At 40.4% G+C, this 13,007-nt stretch overlaps 1 protein-coding gene across 3 annotated transcripts in view; it reads left to right on the forward strand.

Annotated features, from left to right (window-relative positions):
• grid1b (glutamate receptor, ionotropic, delta 1b) overlaps window positions 1-13,007 on the forward strand; it is a 458,806-nt gene that overhangs the window by 347,234 nt on the left and 98,565 nt on the right. The window contains exon 2 of one of the 3 annotated variants that reach the window (XM_024284277.2): window positions 11,293-11,410. The exons of the other annotated variants lie outside the window; for them this stretch is intronic. Coding sequence (XP_024140045.1) covers window positions 11,387-11,410 — 24 coding nt within the window. The 5' untranslated portion in view covers window positions 11,293-11,386. The remainder of the gene's footprint in view (window positions 1-11,292; window positions 11,411-13,007) is intronic. 3 annotated transcript variants of the gene reach the window in all.

Raw genomic sequence — 13,007 nt, forward strand, 5'->3', positions numbered from 1 at the left:
TCAGCTGTTTCCCATCACCTCATCACCTCCTCAGCTCATAGTCTGGCTCCACACTTCACTCTCTGTGAAGCTTTGTTTGTGCCACCCTGCCTGCATCTCTGAGCGTTTACTCCTGGACCTGATCTTCTGCCTCCGACCCTGCTACTCTGATTGCCTGCCGCCTGCCCCTGACCCTCGCCTGGACTCTGACTCCTCTTCTCTTTCGTCTCGGATGATCCCATGCCCGTGTATGACCTCTGCCTGTCTGACCCTGCTTACTCTGTGAACTGATAATAAACCTGCTGCACGTGGAACCAACTGTCTGTCTGTTTGTGACACGAGGACTGGATTCGGACACCCTATTCCACATCCAAACAACACAAATGCTTTCTGTCCAACTGTGGAAACCACCGTCAGCGTTGTCATTTTCTTTTAATCGAGGGAGAATAAATGAGTTACCTTTAGGCTATCTTCTGATTTTTGGACAGATGAACTATTTGGTTACCTGTGTTATCTGTTCACTGAACATCTGAAGGCTCATAGAATGAAAGTCCTGTTTAGAGCAAAACTCTCTGTTTAACTTGTACTGCTTCTATCTCCAGCATCAGTTCATTGGCATGGCTGTCATTTCCCACACCTGCATCTTCTGCTTTGATGACAGCTGAGTCAGGATGACCCATTCAACTGTTAGACCTGCCAATGAACCAGCAACTCGTCTCAGATTACTATGCACAAGCAGACTTTTACAACTTTTACATCTAAAAAGCTATTTTCTTTGAATGACTGTACCAGATGGTTTAGGAGCCTCATTCTGCTGTCTTAGACCAAATCCATATTTTCATCTGACATTTGGGGAATGAATACGTGAGGAGACAACAGCATAGCTTTGTGAGAAGTTTGAATTTCCATCGTGTTTAGTGGTCCTAATTCATTATAAAGGCTATGCTGCTGCTTTATCTGTTTTTTATAGTCTGTTGGAAAATGCTTTTTTTCCGAGAGACTTACAAATGAGCTCCCTGAAAAGCAAAAAATGTGGTCAAGCTCTGTAGAAAATAAATGCTTTAGCTAAAAAAAAGTTTTAGGCCTGATGGAGAGGCTGCACGGAACACCATAAAGGACCTCATGCATCAAAAATAAATGTGCGTATACAAAATGTTTGCAAACATTTCAAGTTATAAATGGTATGTAGCCTCTTGGAGTATTGATTGCCCCCCAGGCAAAGAAAAGTTACTCTGCTCATCAACACAGTTATCACTCATCTCCTTATTATCACCACCAGTGATAAAGGCCACTAAGTAGAGAAGTTTAGAAAAAAAATCTAATCTCTTAGCCACTGAATGATGATACAATAAAGTTGTGGGGGATTGAATACGTTTTCAATTTCTTTCTGTGATTTCTCAGCAGCATCATTGTCACTCGGTTTCTGCAACAATCCTAGGAGGAAGTGTTTCCCCGATCCTCACTTCTGTCAGAGAAGGATCCTCTCATCCACGCTGAGCCCCCTGTGCAACGTACAGACATCTTCTATCTTCACAACGTTTTTTAGGTTCCAACATGCTGCACTTCAAGGACTTGTATGTCTTTCTGTTCCTGAACAGTGACACCACAACAAGACTGTGCTACCTCTGTGAGCAGCAACATAACTTTACAGTAAACAAACATCGTTGTGTTTCTCTCGGCGAGTTTCTCCATCATGTTTTCTGATCGGAGAAAAAAAAGTGAAATTTCTTTTAAAAAATGGTTAAAAACAACAATAGAAACAACAAAGTATGGGTGTAATAATACATTTTAACAATGATTCGATTCATATCATAACTTGATGTAACTGATCCGATTCATAGTTGTAATAAAGGAGCTGAGGCGAGAGGATCCATAGGGGAAGAGAGGCGAGAGGAACCACTTGACTTTAACAGCAACACAGGTGAGGAAAAGGCAGAATGTAGTCAGGAAACACTCCAGGGTGAAACATGGGAGCGAGGCGGGAGGCGAGAAATCAGGCGAGAGTCAAACACAGGCAGAAGGAAGAATGCTCAGACTGAAGGCTCAGAGTAACAATACAAGCAGGAATATATGCAGCACTGATGACTAGGGCTGGGTTAATAAAATTAATCAATTGATTTGAATCGATGTAATCTTAACAGATCTATAATCGATTCATAAAAATATAGATCGATTTAGTACTTAAAACTAAAGTCTGCTAGCTTGATGCTAACGTTTAATGGAATTTCCTGTAGGACGGCTAATGCTAATGCTTGGTTGATGTAAACAAACATTGTTGATTAAATGAACATCTTTATAAACTCACAGGTATGAATTTTCCAAACTATTTTAGGGAAATATTTTTCAAGTAACCATTGATGGTCTAAAACATTGTTTTTCCTCATACTTCTTCTTCTGGAATCAATCGATCCAGGCTCTTGTGAATGAAATCGAATAGTTTCTGGACATTTTGATCAATACCTAGTCCTACTGATGACGATGGCGAACTGCTAGTGGTGACAGGAAGATGGTGGCTGATGCATGATGGGAATTGGAGTACAAAACGATGGCAGATGGAGTTAGTACTCAGGTGAGGGCTCCCTCTAGTGGTCGGAGGAGGACATGACTGGCTGGTCCCTGATAATAATCCCTATTGATTCATTTTGAATGATCCGATTCGATCTGATTAACTGATGAAGAACATCTTTAGCCAAAACTTTAACAAGTGTGAGACAGATAATTAGCTGGATACTGAACAGTGCAAGTGAAGTTTTCTCAACATTGAGATGTTTGTGAGTTCTTTGTCCAGTTTACTTCTCCTCTGTGCTCAGGGTGCTTTACCTTTGACCTTTAGGCCTTCATCCTGAGGTTGGATTCATAAAACTATGACAGTAAAAAGACTTTAACCAGAAACTTTTCAAAATCCTTTTTTGTTGGAGAAACATGCATGTCGGCTGTATTTAGGACAATCTAAAGGGTTAGGGTGAAAGGTAAATGATTATTCCTTATAGCTGTCTTCATTCTTTCTCCAGTGAGTGTCTGTACATCTACAGATTCATTTCAGACCTTTATTTATTCACTGTTAAGTCCCCTTAGCTTCTCCATCGTCATGTCCCTCACACCTCCACTGATCCTCTCTCTGCTGTCCCTCAAAGCAAATGTTAGCTTATAGGGGCAGACTTTAGCTGGAGCAGACAAGACCAAATCCAAGCAAACCCTTAACAGTAGTTCAATATTTGCTCAAAGCCCACATTTATTTCAGCTTTTAGCATTTTCTTTCCAATTATTTCAGTAATTAGTCGTATTAGCTTCAATGTATTTCTCTATTTTCTTTATGAACAAATCATCTACAAACCACTTTGCTGAGCTATGACAGCAACATAAGCACAGGCACATCTGTTGCCTCTCTGTCGCTCAGACTGAGTGAGTGTGCTGCTGTTCCTGGGAAAGAAAAAGATTTCACGTTGATGCTTCACTGCTCTGATGGTTCCTATTACTGCTGAGGACTTGAGTGCAATGATGGGTCTTCCTGCTGTCTCTGAGGACATCGGTTATGATGGAAACAGACTAAGTTGACACAAACAGCTGCAAATTCGTGTTAATCAGACACTTTGGTTGAGGAGTTTGGAACCAGAACAGTGCTTTTCTGTGCTGTCGAGTTGTGCAGCTGCTTGGGAAAAGCCGTAGTCACGTGCACTCGGGTGCTGCAAGTTTTTGGGTTGACTAGACTTTTGTGTGTATATTTTTACTTTTATAAGTGCTTTCTCAAATATATGTTTGAAAGCTTTTAAAAAAAGTAATTTTAGGCTTTTATCTTGTCGTTTTTTCCTGTTTTGTTTTTTCTTTTTACTGATCTGAAAAATGATCCAAACCATGAGTTTAGTGATCCGTGACACCCCCAGTTATATATATATACAGCCCATTGTGAAGTGTGCAGGACTTGAGGGGGAGAGTTCAAAGAAATAAAAAATGTGTGCAACAGGCCTGCGTCTCACCTTTACGTAACCGTATATGATCTGTTATGACCTGTTGCTCACGACATGCCTGTAGAGGAAAACGTGCATGAACGTGTTTGTTCTACAGGCTCATTTACTGTATGGTCTGCATATTACGATTTGCCCATGTTTGACCTGCTGTCAGCCCGTATCCACCTGTAAGGGCGGTTGTGACTGAATGATCGTAGGGTAGAGTCCTGGTGTGCTCACTCATTTTATTTAATCCATTTCTGGTTCTTCATATTAAGAGGGGAGTTTAACCCAGTTCAGTCTGAAGAAGGAAGACTGTAACTGAGATCATTTATTAATGAAGGATAGAAATAACCGTAAAAGATCATGAAACTTCCCGAGAGCAGATAGCATAATTGAGGGGGAGGATTTCTCATTTCTCCTCGTTACAGCCTTATTCATGGAGGGGCTCCATGACCTCTGTAAGTCTCTGTGACGGCTGTGGATGAGATCGTTTTTCCTGAGACAGTTCTGACCCTCACTGGACCCGATCTGTTGCAGTGTGGAGGACTGGAACCGTTTGGGGGGGTTGTTGCTTTGACCCAGACTTCAGCTTGAGTTGACCGTTTTAGTTTGAGTGTTTCCACCAGGACAGAGTTCAATGTCACAGAAATGTCAGGTCGTGTGTTCTTGATGCACGTCAGTTGTGTTTCTACCTGAGGACCTGAAGGGATTTGGAGTTTATTTGGCCTTTAGAGAAACAAAACGCTAGAATGTGACAGCTCTACATGTGAAATCTGACCTACTTTGATCATGTGACTTGATTCTTAGACCCGCAGTGTAAAGAGAAATCAATGAAAGTGATGCTTGGATGCTCTGAACTCAGTCAGCCTGCTCCCAGCCCGCAGAGCGTCTTTACACTGCACCATGACTTATTCAGTAAAAGCATTTAAGCCACAAATACTCCATGAATTCCTCATGACTCTTTGGAGCTGAGTTGATACCAGAATACGTCTTACAGAATCTCCACAGAGCTGTGGAGAGTTTGAAAGGAGCTTTTCTGATGCATTTCCCTGTTCTGTTCGTGCTGTCTGTCTTCAAAGCTGCAGCTCAAAACCGTCACAGTTCTGGATCCACAACATAAGCTGCAGCAGTCAGAGCCTCCGTTATAACCATCATCTCTGGGTCTTTGTTCTGATCCGATACTTCACTCAAGTCTCGCTTCTGCATTGTGGCTAAAATGTCATGGAATTACTTTAAACTAGGGCTGGGAAAGGAAAAACATAATTATCGTGTTAATATTTATTTACGCTCTCTGGAGTCCTGACATACACTGTGAGATGAGCGTAATAAAACTAATAACCTTAAACTTTTTTTATTGTCTGAGATTGAGATTTTATTAAGTTAAAGAGATAATATGGTATTTATTTGTAGTTTTCAGACAAAAATGATCTTTTATTTTAATAAATGAGACGGAAGATGAACATCGATCTGAACATCGATCTGCAGAGCGGAAGATCTGATGTGGTGGGCGGAGCCAAACGGAGCTGGCTGCTATTAGAAATCCAACAATCCAACAAACCGATAGTAATTTTATTTTGGGATGGGGACTGAAAACATTTTTTTTTAACAGCAACTATCGGCGTGGTCCAAAAATTCTGGAAACTCCGCGGTTCACCACAAAAGTCCCGCCCACCGCCGCTGTTACGAGAGGCGAGCACTTCAGAATGGACAGACACGCCTCTACCTGTGAACAGACTTCGACAGGAAATCCAGATGGATCAAACTTATCCCACATTGTTTTCTTTTATTATTTTCATACACACAATAATAAAAATTAAATAGAAAAAAGAAAAATCTGAAAAAAAGTAAAATTCCAGGAAAAATGTCAAATGGACAGCAGCTCTTAGAGTGAAATTCTTATTTCTGGAAGCTGAAGCTCCGAGGGGATAACAGTGAAGTTTCTAAGCGTACAATTTTGCGTGTCATTTCATATTGTGATTATTTGCAGACAATAAGTGGCTGCAAAATAGTGCAACTAAAAAAAAGAAAAACTTAATCGCGATTCATTTTGAATCCGATTTGCAATTAATTATTTAAATTGTTTATAACCGATTCCCGGCCCTACTTTGAGCCTTCTTTTTTGGATTTAGTTAGTCTAGACAGGAATCTTCTGACCTCACCTGTACATTTCAAGATCTGAACATAAAATCGGAGCCAGAAACCATCAGAAGCCTCCCGCACCACTTCTGCTGCACGTTGAGGTGTTTGTCAGTGAATACAGTTGTCATATTTAATAGTGTTATTCTGAACTTTACTCCTGAAAGTTCTAAAATCGTGTTTACCTGTTGGTGTTTTGATCAGGAAGAGACGAGAGCGCTGCCAGCAGCAGCAGACAGACAGAATTCAGAGCTTAGACAAGAAAAGCAGCTTTTAGTTCACAGGAGTGAAGGTAAAATGAAGATAGAGGTCAGAGACGAGGCTTTTAATTAAAATGAGTTTTCATTTACAGCAGAGGAGATGACTTTAGAATAGATGCTTCAAGGGACGGGGGGTGATGGTGAAGAGCAGACAACAGGCTGTTAGGGCAGGATGAAGATGATGAAGACATTAAACAAACGTGAAAACAGTTTGGTAGAAAATGATTCACTTTTATGTTTAAAAACACTAAAGAGAACTCTTATTTTGCGTTACGCCCTGCTGCTGCTGCGGCCTTTATCATTTTCATTCTGCTCACCTGGCAGGTGTGGCCAATGCTTCTTAATTGGCATATGTTGGCCATGTAACCCTTGTGCTATCCTGGGCGTGTTTACATTAAAAGTGGGGTCATCTGGACCCACAAGACAGCTCAAGGGTTGAGACAGAGGAGGCCTCACTCAGTCAGGCAGGAGCAGAGCAGGAGCAGCTGGTTTTAAGGTTTAGTTTTTGTTGTGCTAGTTTGTTTCATTATTTTTCCCCTCTTTGTCCTCATCAGTCTTAGACTGCTGGGTTTTGTTATTTTAGTTTGGTCAAGGCCCGGGGGCCGGATCCGGCCCTCCAGGTAATTGTGTCCGGCGCTTCAGATCATTTTATTTTATTGTTATTAATGGTCCGATGTTATCTTGCGGTTATTTCTAACTTGTATAATTTTGACCAAATATATATTTTTGGAGGGTATAATGTTTAAAGTTATTTAAGGTTTAACTTGATTTATTCTGGAATAATATTCATGCCTTTAGATTATTTATATTTATGTTAAAATGGTACAGTTTTAAAGTTTTAAAAATTGTCATTCTGCTAGCTAAGTTTTTTTTGTTTGTTTGTTTTTAGTTTTTTAAGCTAATTTGGTTTTTAACTGATAGTTTAGCTGGCTGTCAGCTACAGCGCTTTCAGCTATCAGCTTCAGTGGCCAAATTCAGCTTCCAGCATTCACACTAGCATTAACACAGGTAATGCTATATATCTAGTTCATAATTATTTTAAAAAGTTACTGTTTTAAAGATTTAAAAATGTAGTTTTAGAGTGTTCAATAAATGTTGATCCTGTTCGGTCCGGGACCTGAAGTGAGTTTTGGATTTTGGCCCCTGTGTGATTGAGTTTGACACCCCTTCTCTAAACTTTTAAAGTCCAATTTCTCTCTAAACCAGGAGTTCTGTGATTTTCCATCAGAAATACAATCTAACAAAAGATAGGTGTGAAACACTGATTTACAGCAAGAAGGATCTATAAAGTGGGTGACAGGAGGACATAACTCCTGTCTGGGGAAGACGATGGACGGTGAATGTGGAAGTGTTTGTCAGTGTGCACACAGCAGGTGTTTGTATTGAAGTGGAGTCAGATTGGAAGCAGTGTGTGAACAGAGTGACGGGAGTGTGGGTTCAGGGTGACAGAAACAGAGTGAGGAGTGTCACAATGTTGAAGCAGCTGCTTGTTTAAAGCTTCACAAAGGAGCAGCGCGTCTGTCATTACCTTTCATTCTGCTTCTGCTCAAAGAAGAGATCTGCACTCGACTGAAGAGCATCTGCAGCAACATGAACTTAATCTCCTGCTTTTTATGTCAGTTGAGATCTAAAGATGCTGACACTTCATGAACAAATTCACAACGTCACACTCAAGAATACACAGACGTACACAAAAACATTAACTCACCAATGAGCTGTGGAGGGTGGAAGTAAGCCTCCTCTGATATCCCATCATCTCTTTGACACTTTTACACCCTTTCCCACTAGCTCACTGCTCCTCACACCCCCAAGCTAATGTTAGCATTGTGACAAAAATGAGGAGCTAAAACAGAGCTGATATCTGATCCAGACTCCAGCTCAGTTGAGGTAAACAAAGACGTTCATGGATCTGTTTGTCTGCAGGTGGATGCATAAGAAAGGAGCGGAGAGACTTTGGTCCGCTCATTTCAGTTTCTACGTCAGAACTAAGAGCTTCCGAGCCTGCAGGCCAAGTGGGTCCATATGGTTTAAAAGTGGGAAGAAAATGTGAGCCCCGAAATGTGTTTGTTCTTAGTTTCTCTGATGGCTCCACCTGTGTTTGCCCACATTAGCTTAAGTGCGCTCTAATTGGAAAGGGTCGCTACATTTGTCAGCTGCTCCGTGGACAGCCGGTCTGCTCGCTACAGCGGGGCTGCTCGCTACAGCGGGTCTGCTCGCTACAGCGGGTCTGCTCGCTACAGCGGGGCTGCTCGCTACAGCGGGGCTTGCTAGCTCCATGCAGATGAGCTTGCTAGCATGCAACAGCTCACTACATTGAAGCTCACTAGCTTGGTGCAGCGCAGCTCGCTACGGCATATGATTCTCATATGATTTTTCCAGTCCTTTCTAAGAGACAAAATTGAAAACATGCTGCTTTTTGTCATTTAAACTTTTTAGAGCATGGTTTTGAAATCTTTCTTTTTAAACATTTTTATGTAACATATTTTCCAGAGTAAAAGTCGCAAGAGCAAAATGTCAAATCAAGAAGAAGAAAACCATTTATAAGTTGCTCTGGAGTATAAGTTGCACTTTTGAGAGAAAAGTCTGACGTTTCAAAACAAATCTGCCGATCCCAGTGTAACTAAAAAATAAATAAATACACAAATACCAATCTTTTGACCTGTGCAATGGATCTAGTGTTTATTGGGAAAATAACAAATATATGAGCCTATTTATACCTTAAACACAAATAAGTCCCTCTTGAGTAGAAGTTGCATCCCTGGCTAAACTATGAAAAAAAAACTTTGACTTATACTCTGGAAAATACAGTATTTATCAAGCAATTCATAAAGTAATACAGTCCAATAAAAATATTCTAGCTAAGAAACAACAGTATGCCTATATAGGAGTAAAAATTATGCAAAATATTTTTCTCTAGATTGAATTTTTTGTGAAATTGTGAGCATTCTGACAAAAGTTGGAGCAGTGGAAAATAAATAAATATTGTTTGGTTTTATAATCAAAAGCATTCTGAGTTCAGATGAAGGAGTTTGCTGCCAAAAGAAAAACATCACACTGCCCCTTCCAGTAAATGGATGATTTCTTCCTAGCTTTGAATAATGTGTTTTTAGATGTATAGTGGCAGCTGAAATGTCATGAAACACCTGAGCCAATGATTACATTTTTTCCCGCTGAAAGAAGAGGTGGCAGGTCTGGGTGACATCCCTACTATTGTCATGGAGACTCGTCTCTTCCTCATCCTGGCTGAGGACTCATAATGACGGTTTGGAGGCTTTCAGGAAAATAGAAGTTCTGACCCTGGACTCTCTTGGAATGCAATCTGAAGAAGGTCCTCCTCATCTCTGTGTGGCGTCTGCCCACTGGGAAACATCCACTCAACAAGGCACAAATCATTTCACATTTCCTGTTTTATGCTAACTCACACGTCATGTCAGAGTTCATGTGTGACGGCAGCCTGAGTGGTGGGTTAACACCAGCTTTTAGCAAACTGACTGTAACATGGAGAACTTGGAGTTCAGCTGAAGTTCAGTGACTGCTTTTTCATTTCAGCTTTTATCATCAACCTGACAAAGAAATGGCAGGTTGCCCATGTTTGAGCCATTTGACTCTTTTTTTTAAATAAGAAATTAAAGAAATTTGCTTTAACTGAAAGAGAAGCATACACTTTTAAAATGTTTTATCTTTAACTTTGTTGTGCTTTGAAGTTCTTGAGCAGAATTGATGATTGGCCAGTTTTAGATGACATACAGCTGTAACAGTAGATACGTAGATATAACACTATTTTTTATTGCATATGCAGATCTATTATCAAAATTCAGAGAAAATATGCAGATTCGTTTTCATTGGAAAAAAAATCAGTAATATAAATCAAATATCAACAAAAATATTAAAGTATGCAGACTATTTTCCACCGGAAGAGTCATTAATGTGGAGCAAGTATCAAAGGGATGGATGCAGATTTTTTTCTCTTTCTTTTTAAATAGAAAACTCATTAAAATAAATCAGGTAACACAAAACATGTACAGATCATCTTCATTAGAAAGCTATTAAAGTATTTTCAATTGTAAAGTTAATAGCATAATTCAAGTATCGATAATCAAAAGTATGTGCCGATTATTTCCATTAGAAAGTCTTTTGTTAAACCTAAATTACACATCCAAGTGGAATGAAGTGCTCAAAGATGGTACAAAATATTCCTTCTTCTACCTCAGATTCACAGCCGTTCTTCTGGTTTGAACAGTTGTGTTTACAGTGTCTGCAGACTTCATCTGGTCCACTGGCCTTCAGCTGATAACAGCAAAGTGAGTTGATCTGCATCCTGTATTTCTGCAGATCTGAACTCTGCGGAAAATCTGAGTCAAATGGGATTTGTAGGGTTAGTGCTGGACTGCAGGCGCCATATTTTCATGAAATCCTATTCGTCGATCAACGTAATTCCAGTAGATTCTGAAGGAGAAAAGCGGCACTCTCAAGCAGCTCAATGGTTTGATCCACAGTAGAGTTCTGATGAGCTTTTACATCTGCTGAATCCACCAACAGGATTTGAAAAATACTGGTTATAACATTTTGCGGAGAATTTGAAAATGCTGAAAAATTAGTTTAATGTGTGAAGTTTTTAAGTTTTCGTGAAGTTGTGTGAATGTGGCCTTTAGTAATTTGAATGGCTGCTTTTAATTTAGAAATCAGAAGTTCTCCATCTGTAAGTCTCTCACACAAACACAGAGCCGCCTGAGTCCAGTAACTCCAGAAGGTCATTTTTGGGGTCCCTCCATGATGGTGTTTTTGAAAAATCAAAGGGTTTCTTCCTTTCTTGCTCCTTTTCTGAGAGATAAACACTTCCCGTCTCTTCCATCCTATTCATAGTTTTCAGGAACTTCAAAGTTCAAGTGGAGCCCCCGCTGGGGAGCAGAGGCTTCAGTTGTCCCTGTCCTTATGAAATTGAAAATGTCAACGTTTTATTTTTTTTAAAGGACAGATAGAGTCGCACCATCGAAGCTCGACTCACAAAGGAGACAGACCTTTTTACCAGAGAAGACAGGAAGGAGACAAACACAGTCATGCTGGATGATCGGCCCAAAGACAAGACAGGTACAACATCTATATTTATGGATGAGAAAGAAAGCAGAGGAAAAACATAGACTGGGGGGGATGAGTAAAACACCTAAATGATCCCATTATAGTTTAAGCAAAACTGAAGGTATGACTCAGGTCACCCAGGTTAACCTGAACCTTTAATAAAAAAGATTTACACAAGGTCTTTCTAGCAAGCTAAAAATAGCACTTTGGTTCCAAAAAAGGGGAGTAAAAGGTGACCAGCAAAAGGTAAACTAAAACCAGATCCTTCAATATACCGAGGATGATCGACCAAACTGAAGACAGTTGGTGTTGGCACTGACTCCTTACAAAAGGAATGTATGACAGCGATATAGTATTTTCTGTTTTAATATAACTGTTTAAGATATAACGCTAAAGACAACTTAATAACGTTATACTTATTATATGCTCAGAGAGTGTCATATTTCCACAGATGATCTACCCAGATTATAACAGCAAAAAAAGAAGAAAACAAACAAACAAAAATAAACTTAAAAATACAAAACTAAAAGGCTCAATACTCTCTAGGAATGATTAGTAATTACAGAAGTCTAGGAGAAAAGTAAATTCCAACGTGTAAAACTTTCCAGATGGCAAGGAAGAAAAAAAGATCTATTGAGAGTGATGGGACCAGATATTTCAAAAAGAAGAGAGCAGCACTGAGGAGATTCTCAGCAGCTCAAAACAGATAAGACACAGCTGGCCAAATAGCTGAGGGAGCAAAGTCCTCTTGGGGCGGATGATTCCAAAATGAGCAGAAGTCTTCACACAGTCCAGAGAAGGTAGGCTCAAAGACAGCTTGTCTCAAAAAACCTTTCATGAAGTTCTAAGGCACAGGGTGGAAGGTACAGGCAGGGTACAGGACAGGTACAGGTGGGGTACAGACAAGGTACAGACGAGGTACAGACGAGGTACAGACGAGGTACAGACGAGGTACAAACAAGGTACAGACAAGGTAAAGACAAGGTACCGAGAAGGTACAGGTCGGGTACAAGCAGGGTACAGACAGGGTACAGACAAGTTACAGACGAGGTACAAGCAGGGTACAGACAAGGGACAGAGAAGGTACAGGCAGGGTACTGGTACGGTACAGGAGGAGTACAGACTGGGTACAGACGAGGTACAAGGAGGGTACAGACAAGGTACAGGCAGGGTACATGTAAGGCATTCTCCTTATACTTGCTACCACTTGGCTCTATAATTAGAAAATGTGGCGTGTCCTTTCATTGCTTTGCAGAGACAGGATACAGACAAGATGTAGGCAGGGTACAGACAGGGTTAGTTCCAATTCCAGGGCATACAAACCAAGCACCATTACAAACGCCAGGCTGGGAAGCTGCTGAGAGACAACACCTTTCTGATAAAGAACCTTTAGTGAGCAGAGCTACAAGAGACAGGTGGAAAGGTGTGTTTAATGAAGGTTATTGTTTAGGAAGGCAGAGAAGACATTGGAAGGGACAGAATCCCGACAAACAAACATAGAAAATATGGAGCTTGTTGAGATTAGGAGGATCTTGAGCACATGTTTATAACTTAGTAAGATAATTTAGCAGACTGTTTCAAACAGGCAACCAAAGAGGAGAAGCTGAAA

Source organism: Oryzias melastigma, linkage group LG19 (genome assembly GCF_002922805.2).
Source record: "Oryzias melastigma strain HK-1 linkage group LG19, ASM292280v2, whole genome shotgun sequence".
In the NCBI taxonomy this organism is placed as follows: Eukaryota; Metazoa; Chordata; class Actinopteri; order Beloniformes; family Adrianichthyidae; genus Oryzias; species Oryzias melastigma.